This window comes from Contarinia nasturtii, unplaced genomic scaffold, assembly GCF_009176525.2.
Source record: "Contarinia nasturtii isolate CC-2019 unplaced genomic scaffold, AAFC_CNas_1.1 Cnas_scaffold_129, whole genome shotgun sequence".
Classification (NCBI taxonomy): Eukaryota; Metazoa; Arthropoda; class Insecta; order Diptera; family Cecidomyiidae; genus Contarinia; species Contarinia nasturtii.
Window position 1 is genome coordinate 10,322,280 of NW_022197486.1, and position 21,627 is coordinate 10,343,906.

The following is a 21,627-nucleotide window of genomic DNA, read 5'->3' on the forward strand; positions in this document are numbered from 1 at the left end:
TAAACGCCTTGGTAGCCTGTAGGGCATTTTGGTACTGGAGTAGTTGTCGGATAACAGTTGGGATAGAATCCTTGTGTGCCTTGTGGGCAAACTGGAGCCGGAGTTGTTGTTGGCAAGTAGCAGTTGGGGTATACTCCTACCTTTGGTGGTTGACAAACCGGTGCTGGTGTTGTCGTTGGCGAGTAGCAGTTTGGATACACACCTTTAGTACCTATTATTTTAAAAAAAAGCAACAATAAAACACACAGTTAAACATGTAGTTATTTAGAATATTTTGTACTCTATCGAGAAAAAAAAACTAAATAATAAAAAATAATGTTTACCAGGTGGACAAACTGGTGGTGGTGTTGGTGGTGGTGGGACATCACAGACTTCACGAACTGTACCGTCTGGGCACAGTTTTTTGTCTGGTCGAGGATATGTATATCCATCAACGGATCCATCGATCAAGTGCGACACATCAGCATTTACGACTGCGAGCACCGCAAAAAGTGCAAGCAATTTCTGTTGAAAATATCGAAAAAAAGAAAAAAAAGAAAAATAAAGAAATCGTATTATTGGCAGGTTGATTTCACGTGAAAATCATATATCTATTTCATAAAATGACATTTGAAATTTAAATAAATTGGCAATAGTGACAATTTAATGTCACTACTTGTTAAAGCGATATGTTTCGTAAGCTATCAATTTGATAATTTAATGTCTGCGATGAATCACAAGCACATAGGAAAAAGAAGAAAACCAAACATTACACCTATTTACGAGCTGATTGAAACCGCATGACGTCTTCCGTCAACAAATTACAGACTTCGCTTTGTTTACAAACAAACAAACAAACGAACAAAGAATAAATGCTTGGTATATAAATCGAAAAAACTAATGAACATGATTTAATTAAAAGACATTAAATACGAAGTAAACCACGAGAAAAGGAGCAATGAGAGAGAAAAATATAAACTTGATGGCGCTACATCAAACGGCGGCGTTAAAGGTCGCGTCGACCAAAAAAAATGCATCACGAATCCGAGTATTTGATGTAAACCACTTTATTCACACACACACTCAGTAACACTCCCATCATTTAGAAAATAGATAATACCAATTAATTACTTCAATTCTTCATCTTCTTAGCGCTCTTATGTAATATATACACACTTCGAATTGTGTGACTCCAGTTTGTGTCCGTGCCAAACAAGATAAATATAGAGTGTACACGAAAAGCACCGTACATACAATTATTATTAATTGCAATGTGCAAACACTTTTCTTTGCATAAAAAAAGAACACAACAGTCAGATTATTGAGCTAACGGTATATTGGTGATTTTTACCGCCGATATTTTCCATGGCGGTTGATGTGTTGCAATGTGAAAAATAATGCCGAACATTCGCTTTAATTTTATTAAATGAAAAACTCTATCGACATTAATATTAATCGAATTGTGTCAGCGTAATAAAAGCAATATTAACCAAAACCACGAAAAGAAAGTATTCGGTTTTTCATAAGGTAGTTTTTCGTTAGGCCAAATAAATTAAGAAATAATGGTAAATCGAATGGAATTCACACAAATACAAATATCAATTATCGAAATAATGTAAAAAAGACCATCATAATTTGAGATGAAATAAATAAAATAAAAATAAAACAAAGCCGAAGCACATGCTGAATTTAAAGCAAGGAGGTCACAATCAAATCTAATTTGGTAAATATTTTAATTGAAATTTAAAGCTCTCTTTCAATTTCAACCGGTTCAATCAAAACGGATTGAAACTGAAATTATTAACTTTTCGCCGCTGAAGAAGAAGAAATAGACGATGACGATGGAAAAAAAGAGAAATACTTGAAAGATAATGTAAAGTGAGTAACAACCGAAACGCCTTGCAGTCTCTCCGTACTCCACAAAAACAAGTCAAAAGAGTCTCTTTGTTGTAGTAGCATCAGTGATGGTGGTCAAACTATCATTCACATCTCTTGTAACATAGCCATGCGCAAAGACAAAGGCTAAGTAGACAACAGTCAAAACAAAAGCGATTATAGACGCTTGAAATGTGTAACGTAATCGCAACACGGTCGTTGTATAGATGATGTTGACCCCAAACGATAATAAAAACGTGTGCGAAAAAAAACAACAACATAAAAATAGATAAATACACCTTTTCCTATTGTATGTTCATACAGTTGTATATGGTTCTCTGTGTCACTGTGAACATTGTCTCGCACTCACTCGTTTCGCATACACTTAATCATTCAGAGAGATCAAAATCTTCAACGGGACTCATCATATTGTCTGAATTGATGTATATGATCAGTTCTATTTAATGGCACTTTAATCGCTTTACAATTAATCTATTGCACAGACGAACCATTTATGCTCGCACGTTTCAATAATATTCATTAATATCGATGGCATTTGCAATCGACACAACATCATCGAATCATTTCGAAAAAGAACTAACAACAATTACATATTTTGATGTGCGGATGTATAATTTGCTGGTAATTTATCCAACGTATTAGATTTTATTGGACAAAATTGGTTAAACATTACGTTCATTTCATCTGATGATTGTATTCGACACTGAACAAAATAAATCTTTTTGGAACCAGACTTCATTGTTAACAATGGACATTGCAATCGTTATTACACAAATACACGCACACAACAAATACCAAATCTCAATGAATGGCATAGGTAAGAAAGTATATATGTGCGCATAACATGAAAATTGAAAAGAGTTTTCTTGAGGCCGACAGTTTTGGTGTGGGATTTTGCAATGCGAAAAACGTACATTTTAAATGAATTCTAAGCGAATCCGGTGCATAAAACAACTGATTCAACAGTCTCGTTTTCTCTCTCTCTCTCTCTCTCTCTCTCTCTCTCTCTCTCTCTCTCTTCCTGTGTCTATTTGTGTGGTTCTCTATTTTTCCAGTCGAAAATATTGTGGTAAACTTTATTGTTCGATACCACATTTTGATTATCATTGATTTCATTGCGATGATGAACATGTGATTTTTGTCGTATTGCTTGTGATAAATCATCAACATTAAAGAAATTATGCATTGTCATAATTTGATTTGATATTGTACGGTACATCACAAACGTTGCAACTGCTTCTAGCCCAACAATTGAAATGCATTGAAATTAATATCAAAAGCCTAAGCCAACAAATCGTAAATTGCATTTTATACATTTATTTTGATAAATGTATCTCTGTAAAATCGTTGATGTTTCTCTGCCAAAACGGTTGCGGAAAAAAAAAAAACAAATACATCGATCCAATACGTACACACCATCAAGAGTTCAATACGAAAAGTAAAATGTTCGGAATGCTTGAAGCCAAACAAATGGGAAAACAAGTATAGATGTAATTTTTGAAAAGTGAAATAAAATCCAATCTCATCGTCGGAACAAATTCGAAAATATATGCGCGTAGCGCGTTTAATTTATGCGTTTAGAAAATTAAATTATTTGTGTGTAGCGTTTAAATTTGGTTCTTTTCTTCTATTCATAAATTTATTTCTGACGGACGATTGCTACTGATGCTGCTGCTGCTTGAATTTAGTGTGCGAGCATAAAAAGTGTAAGTCTTGTTATTTGATTTGTACAACAGATCAAAGAGAAGAAGTTGAATAAAAAAAAATGTCTGCAACGCGTGCGCAAATCCATTGAAAACGAAAGCAAATATTTACACATCGCGTCGAAAAATATTTGGTAGTTGTAAAATAGCTAGAAGCGGAGGCCGATGGACACAGAGACCAGCGTGGATTGTTTGGATAGTTGAATGTGTATATTAGTATGAATACGATTATCTTCTTTAAATACATAATGTTAACATTTTTCTTGATCTCTTGCCATCTCATAGTGCGGCTGCGCTCTTTCATTCTCTATGCGGGAGCTACAATCTCTCACGCTTTTGAATTTAAGTTAAAATGAATAAAAAAAAGATGAAGAAGAAAAACATTGTTTCACAAACGGATTGTTTTAATTGAACATTGAGCGTGTACAGCGAGCGGGTGTTTTTGTTGTCATTGTTTAAAATAAAAATGCAGACGATCTAACATGTTAATTTGATCAAAATCAGTGAAGCGATCGTTTCAGTTGTTCTCAAAAACATACTACAAAGTGGAATAGTTAAGCTATCGCACGAATTTCGTTTGTTGACTAAAATTAAGTGGCTTAGGTGTGAAAATTGCCGTCGTCGCGAGTTTCGCTGACCAATAGAATCTAACAAATATGTCTTAATATCCGGTTTTTTTTGCATTATATCATCAATCAGACACTCGTAGTATATGCTAAACATCGATAAGAGTTGTTAATATACTTGTACGGTGATGCGCGTAAACCTTTTGGTTCATCTCTCTTCTTTTGCACTTTCGCTCTCTATCTCAGCTCCAATTTAATGATACATAAATTAAGTGAGTAAGTTTTGTAAAATCGATGCATAAATTTCAGCTGAAAGTGATAAGCTTTTGGACATCAGCATTAATTTAAATACGATAGTTCTTTTTTGTTGTTTCTTAATTCACCAATCTTCGCCAAAAGTGTTTATGTGTAAGGTGCATGAAATGTACAGCTCGCGCCAAAATTTACAATAATAATCAAGCAAGCGTACGATCAACCTATATTCATGCCGATTGAAAGGTTGAAATAAAAGAAATAATGATCAAGTGATGGTAAAGTGCACAGTGCATATAAACTGATTATGCGTAGATCACGTTATGGACAGGACATTATTGAAACCTTGAAATCATTTCGGAGTGGAATTGTTTCATTTTTTTCCCGTCATTTTTCTCTTCGATCATCTTCTTTTCGATGCACTTCTTTACTATATCTTCTGAGAACTCAAAATAACTGGTTATTTATGGATCGATTCATGAACTTTTGGCAACTGGTTTTATTAAATACATATGCTTGACATCGATTTATACCGTTTATTGACGTAATATATTTCTCAAAGTTGATAGCAAGTGAGGCATCACAAGAAGCAACAACAACAACAAAAAACGGCACACAGATCGAATTAATGCATCGCTCTCTTGTCTTACTTTTTGATGACACAGTAACATTTCTGTGGCCATTTATCTCTACTTCTTCTTCTTCTTCTTCTTTATCACCTTCTTTTTTTTAACAACTTTCTTTCGATTACGAGCTCGCACATATTTGCACTCTCAATTTTAATATTACGTGTATACAATATGCCACCGCAATACGCATGAAATATGAATAAAAGATTCTGATTTATGAAAAAATACATCAATTTTCTATCGAAAATGGTAGAACGCTTGAGACGATAGCGAAAATCAAACCGTATAATAACCATAAAAATTAATCTTTTGGTGTGCGGTTTCTTTTTTGTTATTTTACACGGCACAAAAATAGAAAATCGGTGCAAATGCGTTACATAATTCTTAAGGTGAAGAAGTTTTTGTGTGGATTCGATTTTTTTTTTTTTTTGATTTTCTTTGAAGCACATTTTGTTTTTACTTTCTTCATCACCATAATCTGTGAATCGGTAATCGAGCGCTTAACATGTTTTTTTTTTTCATACTTGGTTCGTGCACATTTGTCAAATAGTGAAGTGGTAATTTTAATCTTAATCGTTTGCCCGTCTATTTTCCCATTTATAGTCGACGAAGAGAAAACCAAAGATTGCCAAAATAATAAAAGCATTGTACAACAAGTATGTTTGGGCGGACAATTACAATTTATGCGAAAGTGCTTTAAAAACTTCTTTGACCGAATTTGTTTCACTTTTATTTTTCGAAAAACAAAACAAAAAACAAATACAATGTAATATTTTTTTGCTATTTCTATTTCGAGACGAATATTTGGACCGCTCCAAAATTTACTATAATACTGTAATTCATATGTATTAATAATTGACGACATTTCATAAATGATTATTCATTTGTCGTAATTACACAAATACTTTGTATCACATTTTACTTTTAATTTAAAAAAATGAATTTATGTGAATTTTTGTATTTTCATCACAATGAGATTGAAATCCCACACAAACTCAGATTCAATTCCAAGTCCATTGTCTTCACATTTATTAACAAAATGCAATATAGTCCCTTTTGGCCGGAATTATTGTTATCGATCAATTTAATCACTTAAAGTCCAATATATAGGAAAATGCACAATGAAACTGTTTACATGTCAACTATGCACTCGTATACTTTTTTAGTTTGTTTTGATGTTTTTAACAATCCAGTAAATATTATTCCTTTGAGTGTAAATCCCTTGAAGAAATGGAGCTGTTCACTGTTTTGTTTTTATAAATTTGAATTGCAACACATTCGATTTTTAATATTTTTTTTTTAAATTAATTTTTTCATCAGAGAAAAGAAAAACATATTTTATATAAAAATCTGTTATCACTAGTAAGCTGATTAAGAAACAAATAATAACCACCAAATTGTGAAAATAAGGCAAAGAAAATATTGAAAAAAAAAAATCTAAAATAATTTCTAAAAAGAAGGAAGCATAGACAGTGTGTAATGTAGATAGAAGATTTTTGTTTTTTCCAATTTTGCTCACCATTGTTTATCAGTTGCACTAAACGATTTTACGAAAAAAAAGACACCGATGCTTGATTCTCTTTTCTCAAGTCGAAGGGGAAGAAAATAAAATTGACCGTTATTTGCACGACGCGATCGTACAACTGACAAAAATCATGGAGATTACATTTATTTATACAAAAATCAGAAGCGACTGCAAATCAGCGTGAAAAAAAACATAGCAGAAACACAAAAATAGTAGCAATGCGCACACGGATGCTCCATTAAAGCCCGTTTTCCTATACATACTTCATGCTCCAAACGCTCGTTTTCGTCGCTCTCTCACTTACTCCCATACAATTGCATAAACACACATACCTACAGCGAGATACATCGCCGCGAAAAACAAAGACATTGATGTGCGCAATGTTAATTTGGTTATTTTTTTTATCCACACATTCATTCATGTTTGTTGGCTCGTTCGTTCGTTTGACTCCTCTTTGTCGATTAGGCTTAATAACGTGTGAACTATGCGAAAGAAATAGTTATTTGTGTATGTGTCTCAGTAAAAGACCATCTAAACCGCAATCAATTCGATTGACTGGATCAATAATGATAAAGGTGGTGGCGTATTTTCCCATATAGCTGTTGTTATGCGCAATGATCGTTTTTTTTAAATGAAATATTTAAAATATTTTTTTTAGTTTAAATCTGCTTCTATATTATGGTATTTTTCTTCTTCTAATACAATTTTTGAGCGTTGCCGCTACAAACTATACTGCTGCAAACTAATGTATGACGACGAGTACACAAATCTAAATATCTTCCGAATAAAAAACACACACACACACACACCATTAAATATTCATAAAGTTGTGCAGAAACCGAACCGGTTGAAGGTGGTCGTCCACTTTGATATTTATTGTATTTTTTTCTATTTCATTTGATCATTCGATATTAGTTAGGCTTCTTTTCGCATATAATTTTTTTTTTTTTTTTCAAATTAATAATTTATCGCAAATTTTTCAAAGCACTTTATGCATATGTATTCAAATGTATCCATATCTGTCTGCATAAAATGTACATAAACAGATTTGAATGTTGTGTGTATTATGTCACATTTGCTCACTTCGTCAACAGACGTTACGGTGTATGTATGGTTTAGACTCATCAATGATGATTATGATTTCATAGAATTTGATCAATCGTGCAATACATATATGTAATTAAATAGTTTGATTCTATTAATATATTTTAAATGATAAAACCATTTTGAGATTTAGTTCCCTCCTTCTCTTTCTCTCTCTCTCTCTGCCTCTGTGGTTACACATATCGTTCCGAAATCAATGACATACCGTATTTATCATGATTTGTGTGTTTGTGTTTGTGTCGTAGCATAAATTATAATTCGTAATGAATCAATAAAAAAACGGAATTCCATACCGATATGACAATTAATCGAAATGCGAAAACTGTGTTATGGATGGATTAATCAAAGATCATTTTTGTTTCAATACAAAAAAAAAAAAAATGAAGAACAGCGCCAGATTATGGCATGTAATAGATGTGAATTTGTGCTATGACATTTAAGGGCTGAGAGCACGGCGCGTTAATCCAATTGGAATGTTTAATGTCGCGTTAACGGTAGCTGACAGCGACATCAAGCATCGCCAATAAACAATGAATCAACACGAACGAATTACGATTGATGCGGGATATTTCCACATGACTGATGCATTCGAATCGTATTCATGATTCACTTGAATTAAAAAAAACAACAACATACGCGCACACCATTTCAAAAGAACTCGCCCTTGTACACGACCAGGATGCATGTTTTCCTTGAAATCATAAGGTCAATTGCATTGATTCATCGTGCTAGACACACACACACACACACATTCCATACAAATTCAATATGATTTGTAAAAGAAAAACACAAATTAAATCATCCAAATTGAAAATGAATCGAAAGAAGTGTTTGGAATTAAACTTTCTTTGTTTCAATGTAGAAAAATTGATTTTCGATATCAAAGCCATTTAACATTGAACAGAGAACACATGGTCCAAATATGTGCCAAGACACATTTGAAAACCATTCAGTTCAATATCAAATACTCGGGTCGAGCTATTAACATATACATGCACTTAATGGCATGGAGAAGAGATAAAGCACGCGAAACTAGCGCAAATGCCGCCAATTTATCGAAATCAAACAACATTATTTTCGCATCAGATGCATCGAGAAAACATTATTGGAATTTCGTGATATTAGATGCACTTCTTTGATGTATGTATGTGTGTTTCACATCTGATGAACTTTAATGAACAAATCAAATGCTGGGCTATGTGGCGCATTTGGTTATGTCACTGCATTAGAACTATGATCATCGGATCATCTGCGAACGCGTTCATATAAATTGCCAATCCATCACGAGGTTCGGCTGTATCGAGAGAAAAATTGATTCCAAAAACAGCTGTATCAATTGATTCAATGATGTTGATGATTCAATTGGTTATTAGCGCTTTATGCTCCTACTCTCGTTCAGTTTTTGACCGCTATTTGTTTGGCCGATACTCGCAGATCCAAAACAGTACACAGTGACATCGATTCCACAGCGAATAACAAAAAAAAAACCGATTGCAGTTTCAAGCACTTGTACTTGTGCTTTACATTGTAACATGAGATGGTGTCGAGACGCGCATGCATGGATACATTTTTATACGTGAATTGTTGCCACTTTCAACATTGTTAGAATGGCAAACACTTTTTGATGTTCGCGTTCACACTCTGGTCACGTGAAAAATGCCAATAAATCATCGCGATACACGCATTTTATCGATAAAATTTTCATCTGAATTTATAGACTTTTTTATCTTAAATTCTGCTGTTGTTTTCTCTTTAGTTTAATAAATGGTTCTCATAATCGTGCACTATTTGACATTTGCGGTACATTTTACAGCACGTCGAACGAACCGAACAAAAATTCTTATACATAAATGAAGTGATTAACATTTATTCGATGCGATATTCTTTTCAGACGTATGTGCACATGCTTGTAAGAATGTCTCATCGGCGTTACAAAATCTTTGAAATATCTTCATTACATCTGACGATCTGAATTGCTGACGTACAATGGTTTCTTTTCTTTCAAGTTGATTTTGTTGTTACTGTATCGTTTTATTACATGTAACAGAATCTACTAGCTTTTTTTTATTGCAAATTCATTATCGAAAATTATTCTAATATATCAGTAGATATGTGCATCACGCATCTGTATCTTTGAATTTTGATTGAAATAATGAAAAGAGCCAAAACAAATAAACGTAAACGTAAAAGAACGTAGTTGAATTAATTTCAATCGTTGTTGCTCAAGCAAATATCGATTTTAAATTAAACGATTTCAATTTATCCCATTTTCTCGAGTGATAAAGTTATGGACTGTAATCACATCATTATGCAACTTTTGCACTAAATTCCGTCTTTTTTTTTTAAGTCTCAATTAAATGCCATCAACACATCTTTAATGAAAGCCAATGATCTTTTTAGAAATGAAATATAAAACTCTCGCAACGAAAACAAAAACCATCAACGAAATAATGGATGGAACATTAACTGCTGAAATAAATAATTTAGTATTGACCCGAATTTCGTTCATTTTTCTTTTCGATTTTTTTTTGCATTCAAAAAATACGATATATGTTTGAACGAAAATCTATTGTGAATTGATGCTTTGGCGCGACTTGGAAAAACAAAAATTAAATTTTGATGAACAAAAATGAAGCGCGATGGGGAGAGAGAGATAGAGAGATAGAGCAAAAGAATAGACTAAAAATATGTGCGATGTTCGAAACGATCTTATAATTTGCACACACATCGTAATAAGTAATGGATTTGAACTCAACATGCGTGGGATGCACTTTAAATCCATTCATTAGACGCGAATAATCATTGCATGGTAAAAAAGCGATCAACGTTTACCCAGAACAAGAAGAAAAAAAATGATTGCAAGACTTCTTAAAGTAGTAACAAGAGTTAAATTGCAGAATTTTATTTGTTTTTAGGTTCGTCGCTTATGCTACAAGTTTTTTTTGAGTGGTTTGACAAACGAATTTCCATAAAAATGCTAATCATTTCATTTGATGACTTTTACATTTGAATTGTATCTACGTGAACTCGTTTGAACATCTATCAAAATTGCAGTTTTATGTATTGTAGTATGTCTGGGAGTCTCTTCGAGATAATTTTCGCATTGATTATCTTCATTAAGTTTTTTTGTTTTTAACTTTAAATTGTTGACCAAGGGAAGAGATAGAGAGAGTGAGAACGAGTTTGAAAAATTGGGAGACATATTAGAAAAACATATTTTTGACATTTATTGCTTGTTAAGATGAAGAGCAGTTTTGTCTGTCAAAAGAATATCGAAAAAAGCCCAGCCATACATCTATATTTGTCGGTATACTTAAGTCAAATTGATCGCAGAATGGAATGGCTTGCGAATCGATCTTTGGCTTCGCGCAGCACACACACATTGCAGCAGTGCAGCATAACAAATACAGTTACCGTGATTTTTTTGTACTTCAATGTATGAAATAGAGTACGATGATTGAGTTTAGAAAGACACGGAAAAAAAAACAACAACAACATGAACGCGATGAAAGATCTTCGATTGGCAGTCAATTAATCATCGGATACACATATTGTACAAATTTATTGCATTTGATTCCTCAATCAATGATCAAATTTAATTGAAACAATCTTTCCATACATAAATCACACTCACACCATCATACACCACGACGTCGCAATTTTACGAATTGCAATCGTACATGCATACGGCAAGTAATTGGAAGAGAGGGAGGCCGAACGAGACATATCGAAGCCACAATTTAATTAAACCTCAATTACATTATACGTGTGGTTAGGTACATATAAATCTTTAATATGAACCTGAATTTTTAAATGAGAAGAACCATACATTTTCCTATCATCATTTGCTAGGGGTTAAACATTTCAGCGAACAAATAAATTATTGAAAATATATTCTCTCTCTTTTTTTCTAAATTTAATTTGTGATATTGGTATGACCAATAAATATATGATGACCGAACAATGAACATTCCATTCCATTGCCGTAAATGATAATTTTGCATCTGTTACAATGTGCAACATTTTGAATTCGCGATATTTGTGCCAAATAAAATGAGAGCTTGTATTGATGTGTTATGTTCAATACGTGTAAGTATCATTTATTTAAAGATGGTGTCAAACCCCTGCTGGCGTTTTAATGCATCATCTAATGCGTGCATCGTATGTTATGGGAGCCGGAGATTTTTCGATTTTGACAAATCCTCATAGCCTAAATCTTTAAATTATATTTCAATGCTTTTGCACATGCACGAAAAATCATTGCTAGATCACTATGAGTGATTGAATAATTACATGTGTTTGTGCGCGCACATAAATGCCATATGCCAATAAATATGATTCACATTTTGGGCATAAAAAAACATAGTTGGCAATTTAAATTTCAATTGGAAAAGCCTATAGCTCAGTTAATCGGCTTCTTCATCATTTGCATTTTTACGATAGTTATTGACGGTTGTTGATGTTGTTTTTTTTATTATTATGTGGACAAATAAAATACAATTGACCTGCCGTTTAACACAGATGTTTGAATTTCGACAGAAAACTGGAGAAAAAGAAAAAATTTGGAAACAAAAATATCCAACAATTAACGATTCATTTTATTAAGTTCTATATTTGCATAAATTCAATGGGAATATCACCGCGTTATTTTCGAATATGTTATATGAAAATAATAATAAAATGGACAACCCAAGAAAAGACCAGTCAGTGGCTAAAAACTCATCGTTTCAATCGTGATTTCAAAAATGATGTTTTTTCTTGCTTTAAATTCATGCGATTAACGCAACGGCATTCATAATTTGCCTTTTTTGTTGGAGCTCTCTCTTACTCCTGTAATATCCAGATTCTGGTTGTGTCCAGGAGAATTATGTAATATTTCATTTAAAATTGTTTATTTTTTCATATGTTTTAGATAATTTTGCTAAAGAATGTGGATGACTAATCGGGAAAAACTATTTTCTAAATTGTCAGTTTTTAATTAAATGGTATTTTAAATAAATTTATTCCAAATTACTAAAATACATCAAACGTACAACACAACCGATACTATACAGGGTACACGATACCCCCTTTTGTTTCGTTTTCGGGACCTCCGATCGTGGCCAAATTATCGGTCATGTCAAAGACTACAACTCTGGCGGTTCAAATCGATATCGTATCTCTTATCGTTGGCCGCAAATCACTAAAAATATCAAAATTGAGGCATTGAAAGAAGAATTGTGTGATGTGCTCCCTTTTGTTTCGTTTTCCTCTCTCTTTCCTTCTCTCTCTATCTCATTTTCTCTCTATTTGTCTTTCTCTTTCTTTTTCTGTGTATATGATATAGGGTGGGAATGAAAAAAAGAGAGAGAGAGAGAGAGAGAGCGAAGTAAAATCGCCTAGCGACCTACGAATTTTTTTTGTGTGGTCGAGAACCATATATCGTTGTTGTTGTGTTTCTTTCGTTACCCATATCAATTCACACTGAACATATGGCAAGTGCGAATTGATTTGTTCTTCAGAAAGATACACAGCAACTACGATTTGTGGTTCACGCAATGTGCAATGTGCGAGCGTGTTTACACATATTTTATTCCAAATTCATGTATGAACATTTTTCGCTCTCCTGGCCACAATTTTGATCGGATCGAAATTTTAAGCTTTGATGCACACATTCCTCGTCAATACCTTTCCAACGGTATGCTTAAAATTGATCAAAATTGTGGGCAGGAGAGGTACAAAACTTTTTTGCTTAGCGTATTTATATATAAGATTTATTAGTCAATTTTTAATAAATTTGCGCTCGTCAATCGATGTGCAAAGCGTAATTCTGCTTGTTTTTCTTCTTATTATTATAAGAAAGAGAAAAGATTCATGTTTAACGCGTATCGCAGTTTTCTCGAAATCATACTTTATGCGGAGAAGACTTAGTATTACTAACGGCAATGTCCGCATTGAGAATCGATTATTCATCTTCAAGCTGAAAACAAAACGCTGAAAAAACATTATTATTTTTGTTATATCTCAAGGTATAATGTTGGTCAATAGAAAAGAAAAACAAATAAACAAAAGAAGGTATAAAACTGGTTACATATTTTTTACAGCTGTTCGTTAATCATATTCTATTAGTAAGTTCGAAAAGAATGTATGTTCTTTGTACACCTTTTTCGGTAACTTGTTACACATTGAATGTCTTCAGTAAAATTATCTAATTCTATAGTTTTTTCGGAAGACAGTTGACATTTATCTGTTACGCATAATTCACGAGCGGAAAAACTATAAAAAGTCATACATCTTCGAACTCACAGATTATAATAATATCAGATGAAATACGATAAAATTGATCAAAGCTCGCTAGAATTGGCTCTGATGAGCTTTCTAAAAATTTGCTCTTTTGATAAAAATCGCCACATTAAAAAGAGACAAATTGTTTTTTTATAAAATAAGTTGATAATAACGTGACGAGAACATTTTTTGTTCCTTTTCAAATAAAATATGTACATCTTACGTCATGTGATGTTATTCGGAACCAGTAACCATTCGACTTTGTTGGAAGTTCATTGATGGGACAAATCATATGAAAAGATTTAAAATTCTCCATGCCAATTTGACATTAACACACAAAGAATATTGAATCGTTTGCATAAAAAAAAATGTAAATCCGGGAAATATCGAGAGAAAGAAAAAAAGATCCTACATCATTCCCACTTCCAGTTGATTTAGAGCTTGATAAAATGAAATGATCAAAAAACCATGGGTAAAAGGTCGTTATGGAAACCGGCTCACGAACATAATTCACCAGCACCTTCATGTCATTCTCATTATTTATGCATAAATATAAGATGATATCAAACAAAACAATTTTAACATGAAAAATAAAATATATAAAAAATAATGTTGATCGTCGACAACATTAAACATTCAAATCAAATTCGGTTTCCAGACCGATGTATTTATTTTTATTTTGATTCATATCAAAATACCAAAGGCACACATTTGAAACAAAATCTTTGTAAAATTCGTGAAATAATCAAATATTTATACTCTTTGCTAAAGTAACAACTTGACCAAGTTGTCAATGATTCAACCAATTACATTTGGACATATATACATACACATTCAGCAGGCCTATACATATACATGATTTTATGTTCGATCATGTTTGTTTAAATTATTCTACTTAAAATTTGAAGAAGTCTTTCATTTTGCTAATCGTTTTCATCGTCTATTAGATTTCATGGAATCTATTCCTTATTTGACTTAACCAGTAAATTGACTTGATTTTTTATATAATTATCTGGGAAATCAATCCTTATTTTATTTTGACGACTAAATTCGATTTTCTGATTTGTAACATTTAAAACAGTAGACGTAAATTCGATGAAATTATGCGTCTTATCAGTAATGACGCGCAGAAAAAAGGTATTATGTACAACTAAAATGTCATATTAACAAATCCATTTGAGAAAAGTACTTTCTTGAGATATTGCCATGACGTCAATTGAATTGACTCAATTCACACTTCAAGATAAACAAAAGTAATTACTGTGTAATGCAATCTTTTTCAAAGTTTCGAAGACAATCCGAAATTTTGGGGAAAAAGTTAACAACTAGATTATTTAAAGAGCCAACTTTTTAAAAAGCGAATTGATGATCATGCGGTTATTTTTTGAAAAAACAAAAAAAAAATCAATTTTCAAAAAATCTGAACGAAATACGAGAAAAACCACTAGAGAACAGGGGGACAACGCTTTCTAGTGCCAATCCATTGGTTAATCGATCGTAAAATTCAAAATGCGTTTATTGTATTGGGAATTTTGTGAGAAAATATAACGTGCAACAAAAATAAAGAAACGATTTGACAATGACATAATCTGCGCGAGCAAACAAAAATAAACACGACAAGAGTTAAGAAACAAAAATTCAGATGATGCGTAATTAAAAAAGGTGTTGACACAGAAGCTTTTGGATTCAACACATTTATTTTTGGAATGTTTCTTGGATACTTTCTTAGAATGCAAGATGTGTAGGTATCATAGACCTTGAACTATTAATAAACACCAATTTTTCAAATGAAATCTGGAAATGCTCAAACGAATTATGTTCGAACAATGAAGGTATAATATTAAAATCACATTTTATATCGGAAGTTCTGATCATAGGGTGGATAAATGAAACGAATTATTCACATGTTACAAATGCCGTTTATTTTTTTTCTCACGTGACTTGTAATTATATAAACAAAAACGAGTGGTTATCTTCGAAAAATATGCGACGGACACATTATCGCCAAGATTCAAAAAGATGTACGCAGTGATATTAGTATGTATTGTTGCATTCATTCGATATAGTAAATTCAATGTTATATTTGAGGTAAGCTAATTAAATTATATAATTTATTGACCATTTTAATTAACTAACGAGAAAATTACTCAATTATTATAGACACCGAAAAAGGCATCGCATACTACCGGCACTGCTGAATTGGAAAATACTTATGTGGTTCGAGTACAAAAGCAAAATGAGGCTGTATCATCGAAAGACGTCACCAAATTGAATGATTTAATCGAGGATAAACGGTTAAAATGTAACACTGATTTCGATCTAATTCATTTACGTAGCACTTGCCCACTCAAATCATGGAGATCAACAGACTCTGAAATATTCAGACAAAATATCGGAATGGTTGTTATTGTATATGGTAGCGCAACATTAGTTTACATTCAATTGATGTTTTTGGCTGCATTTCTACAAACAGCCGCAACACCACCACACTTACTTTTGGTATTCAGTTTGGCTTACATTACCTATATCGTAGTCAAGGTATTATTTATGGGCTAATTTAATAACAAAATGGATAGCAAATAATTTATTTCTTAAACATTTCAAAAACACTATTACAGATGGGTTTTGCAAAAACAAAGTCCAAAGATGAGTCCACATCACCAATTAAAAGTACGAAATCCACATCGACATACGGTGGGTGAACTTCCAATTAAACGCAATGGTCGATTAACCCGATCAAGTACACAACGTTTTCTCTACTTCCACAATAAGACTTTGAGCAAAATTAAATTGCTCTAATTAAGTCGTTTTAACTACATTAAATTACATCACACCATTCATATTAATATTGGAATTTATATAAATATTTGCTATTTTGCGAATATTGTTAAGTCCACCACGATAGATAAATACTGAACTAAAATAGACACCTTTTATTATATAAAAAAGAAATAAGTACAAAATCATTTCCTCAATAGCAGTTGTCAAACACAGAAGACACGATTCACATCTGGATTTTCAAAATTACTTTCAATTGTTTGCATTCATTTTTTTTTTAATAGAATTAATTTTTGTTTCAAGAAACACAAGACCGAACACAAAAAATCACTCATTTTATACATGCATATGACCGATCATGGAATAACATTGATAGACAATATAAATGTGAGATTGCAAGCAATTTGAGGGTTACAGTTAATAAAGAATCTTAAAAATTTGTTTATGTCGAAGTTTGGATTTAAAATAAAAAAGGGTATTCATTGAAAATTCAAAACGAACGTAAAAGTTTGTTATTCAAAATGTTTACGTTTCCCGAAGTTTTGAAAAAGAAATGAATTTTAATGAAATTCATTCGATTCAATCACTTCTAGAATATTTTTTGGATGATTTTCTGATGGGCATTACATCCAATTGCATAAAACTAAACTGAAGTTCTTAGAAAAAATATGATAAATATTGCCCCAAAACAATTTTTTTTTTTGACGTTATCAACCGGAGTTTTTCCATACTGACGAACTGGCAACTAGTAACTCAAAATGATGTTGATTTTCTATTGTGTGGATAACATCAAGGAATGTTTAGTAAAATCTTGTAAACTTGACCTTTGTACAACTTATTTTTCGTTTCAATATTATGCACTTATCTTATCTTCAGAAATATTGGTGCCTATTTTGTATAAATAATACCATCTTTTGCGTCGAAATTTCACAGTTAAAACTCAGACACTAATTGTGCACCATTGAATTTTGTGTTTTGAAAAATGCATTTTCATACCATTTCCATTACTGTAATATTTTGTGCTGTTGGTTGCGTTTTGGTTACATACTATCACCCAAATGTCACAATTAATAACGTAATTTCTTTATAATGTGTGACGAATCAAATTTTTTTTTTTTTTTTTTTCAAATATTTTGAGAATTTTTTATCGATTTTTTTCAGGATATTCAGAAAAAAAATCGAAAAAAAATTGAACCGCCTAGAATAAATCAGCATTACTAGATAAATGTCTTCAAATGCGTTATAGAAAAAAGTACGTCAGTAATAGTGTCAAAAACTGTATGTGACGCGTTATATGAAAAAGTTCGCCAACAAAAGCGTGACATCGTCCATATATTTTATAACGCTTTTGCTGACTGACTTTTTTCAGTAACGCATTTGAAGACATTTATCTAGTAATGTTGATTTATTCTAAGTGATTCAATTGTCAGGCGGAGGTTGGTTTACAGTGAGTTGATCAAAACTTTAAAAAAATTATAGTTTTCGCATAAAATTCTTATTTTTATTATTAAATAGAAACATATTCATACTATTGCAAAATTTTTAAATTTAGTCCGAAGATGAAGTAGATGAAGAAGACCTTCCGAAATTCTGTTTCGAAATCTATACAGCAAAACTGAATGCTGATATCAAACTTTTGGCCATGTCTACGCTTGATGTTCACGCTTGGAATGCAATCAGCATCTACGTACGAAATTCGCATAGACGATTCATCTCTTTCGGAAGAATTCATGAACATTTGAATCGCTGTGAAAGTTCATTTGGTGGCAAGGTGAAGATATCTTTACAAGCATTAAACAAATATCGAAATGATTGTTCTCGTCAACTTCCCCTAATGCTTGGTGTAAGTTCTTTAAAGAAACAAATGGTTGAACACTAGGGGGTAGACACAATAGAGAATGAATGAATACCAATGAATTGTCATAATACCTATCTATTTTCAAATATGACAATTACTTACTTATTTAAAGATTACTTGTACTAAAAATGTGAATACCGTGATTACCAAATGTCAAATTGATATCGGTAATAAAGATTTCAAGTTTCTTCCATTTCGTTTTAACATTCACCATTTCGAAATTTATTTTAATTTTTTCCGTTTTCTTTCTGCTATTTTTATCAAAATTGTTTTTGTATTTATTAAACCAATTGAAATACTAAACTTAATAGCGTTGAAAAAGTTTTTTTAATATTTGGAAGATAATATTCATATATGCACATTGTGAGACGTTGCTGAATGCATTGACATTTCGTCTAAAACTGAGAATACCAAGAATACCAAGAATACCAAGAGTACCTTCAATTTCGGTGAATATCTCAAGTAATATTCCATGTGTCTACCCCCTAGGTTGAACAACAATCGAAATGTGATATGATATTTATTACAAATTTGCAGGCAAGAAATTTGTGCGAAGATCTGTGTGTTGTGCAAGCGGCTCGAGGGGCTGTTTTATCTGATTTATTTGATCCAGATAAATATGGACAGATTTTCAACATGACTTCAGTGGAAGTTTTGAATATTATTGAAGATTCAATTCTTACGAATATTATATCTAAGATGTGTGAAAAGATGTTCGATGCTCAGATAAAGTGTTTATTCGAACGTGAACGAAGAATGCTTGAGCAAAATGAAAATGAATTAGTAAAATTTCTTCTACGGACTATGGTCGATATCAAAGAATATCTAAAACATAAATCACACCTAGAAAGTATAGAACTACCATACGGCTATATTGAAAGACCACTCTATACATATCAGTCTGGATTTGATGGAATTCTTATACCGATTAATAATTGAATGGATTTAGATTTATATTTATTCGCATTAAAAAAAATTTGTTTTTGCTCAATACAATAATTTGGTCTTGTTTGATAAATTGTTAAATCAATTTATATATTGAGTGACTATATAACGAATTTAATTTAAGAAATTTAATTAAAAGAATATTGTCGAAAATTCAATTCTTACGAATTTTATATTAATTATTAATTCAAGTTAATAAAACTAAAAGTATGGAAGAGAACAAAGGAGAATAAAGAATACACAATTGTTTTGATTGACGGCGTAAACGTAACTAAACTGATTTATTTTTTTCCAACAAAAACTGATGTTGAAATCGTACTAAACTTATGCGAACCAACGATGAAAATTATTATTCAGTTTTTCCAATCCTAAAGCAGTATTTCCATTAATTTGCATACATTTTTCAACGACTCTAACATATATACCCCATACAATAGCCCCTCGAAATCCAACATTTACTAAACAATTGCCAAATTTCGCATCGCAAGCACAATCTGACAGCGTAAAAGGTGTGTCGTTTATGATAGGCACCCAGAAAAATTGTCCGTTGTTATGTAGTACACTTGCTCCGGACGGCAAGGAGCGGGGGCATAAATCATGTTCCCTACAGCAGGAATCCAACGAAGCATCCCACCCCAAATCATCCGATCGTATCACTGAGATTTTAAAGAAGAATAATTTTCCGTCTAATGTTATCAATAAACTCATTTCATCAGTTCGTAATGACAACAATCTAATACATTCACAGACTAATAGACAGTTTGGTCGTAATAGCTATCGTTTTTTGTCTGTGGATACACCAACTATGTGCAATACACCAGCTCAGAATATTATTCGTTCGTCAATATCCTATGTTCCGGGTCTCACAGAATCGTTAGCTAAATCAATTGAATTTTTTGTCCCGGAGGTCAAAGTTGCTATGAAACCGGTGAATAAAGTTTCTAATATGTTCGCTAATATGAAACATTCACTACCAAAAAATGAAAAAAGTGGTGTTGTTTATGATATACCTTGTAAAGATTGTGATAAAAAATACATAGGTGAAACCATACAGAAGCTTTCGATTAGGATTAGCCAACATGATAAAGAATGTGATAAAGTTGACGATGGCACTGCTAATTAGAATAAAATTGCAGCTCTGGCCTCACATAGGTTTAATACAGGTCATTCCTTTGATTTTGATAATGCACGAATTTTAAAAATGGAGCGCAATAAATTTAAATTACAGGTTCATGAAGTCAACCAAATCATTAAGTATGAAGATAGAGTGTGCAACTATAAAACTGATAAAAAAGATTATTCAAATACGTACTACAATCTAATTATGTTAGCTAATAAAACTACATGGCAAGCAGAGCTGTTGTGTTGATCAAGAATAGAGGAGAGAGAGAGAGATAGAGAGAGAGAGATCAAAAAAGAGAGATCAAGAGAGAGATCATACACTGAAACGTTGACCATTTAAAACTACATGGCAAGCAGAGCTGTTGATTGATCATTTAAGGTCAAACAGTTGAAAGAGAGTGAGAGAGAGAGAGAAAGTTGTTTTGGGGCATGGCCAAAACCGATTTTACAGTGTGTGTGTGTATGTGTGTGTATGTGTGTTTTTTTTCGGCGTCTTCTTCTTGTTCTGGACAAGTTGGACATGCCGCAGAATTTTCGTGTTTAAACTTGTGGAGGTATTTTCGATACCCCTCATTACCAGAAAGGAACTGAGTGAGTTGGTAACTACAGTCCCCTTGTTTCCGATTCACCCATGTCTCAATGGCCGGTATTAGATTGTAAGTCCATCGGCCTTTTGTTGTGGTTTCCCATCGAGTCTGCCATTTGGCCATCGATGTTGTTCTTTCTTCTTTTTTAATGCGTTTATACTCGCTTTTGTCTGTGGTTCTTCTGTTGTAGATTCTCCACATTTCGTCAGCCAGTATATCCACTGGCATCATCCCGGCTATAGCTAATGCCGCGTCGTCTGATATCGTCCTGAAGCCACTTATTGTTCTCAGTGCGCTGAGTCTGTATGTGGTTGCAAGATTTCTCCTTATTGCTTTAGTCGTCAGTGCTGCTGCCCACACCAGAGCGGCATAGAGCAGTATCGAGCTAACTACTCTTGAGAGTAGAATTCTCCTACCGT

The 21,627-nt window shown here is 32.5% G+C and overlaps 1 protein-coding gene across 1 annotated transcript; it reads left to right on the forward strand.

The window, feature by feature from the left end:
* Window positions 1–17,647: 17,647 nt before the first annotated feature.
* LOC116349259 lies at window positions 17,648–19,493 on the forward strand. Its single transcript, XM_031780614.1, has 3 exons — window positions 17,648–17,771; window positions 18,249–18,539; window positions 19,092–19,493. Exons 1-3 carry the CDS (start codon window positions 17,679–17,681, stop codon window positions 19,491–19,493), a joined length of 786 nt encoding a protein of 261 aa, XP_031636474.1. The 5' UTR covers window positions 17,648–17,678.
* Window positions 19,494–21,627: the final 2,134 nt, after the last annotated feature.

What these genes read in the sequence shown, in the direction of transcription:
- LOC116349259 (XM_031780614.1), top strand. Translation starts at nt 17,679, where the DNA reads ATGCATTTTCATACCATTTCCATTACTGTAATATTTTGTGCTGTTGGT. An exon ending in CAAATGTCACAATTAATAAC is followed by an intron (nt 17,772 to 18,248) that starts GTAATTTCTTTA and finishes TTTTAAATTTAG; the next exon opens with TCCGAAGATGAAGTAGATGA. An exon ending in AACTTCCCCTAATGCTTGGT is followed by an intron (nt 18,540 to 19,091) that starts GTAAGTTCTTTA and finishes ACAAATTTGCAG; the next exon opens with GCAAGAAATTTGTGCGAAGA.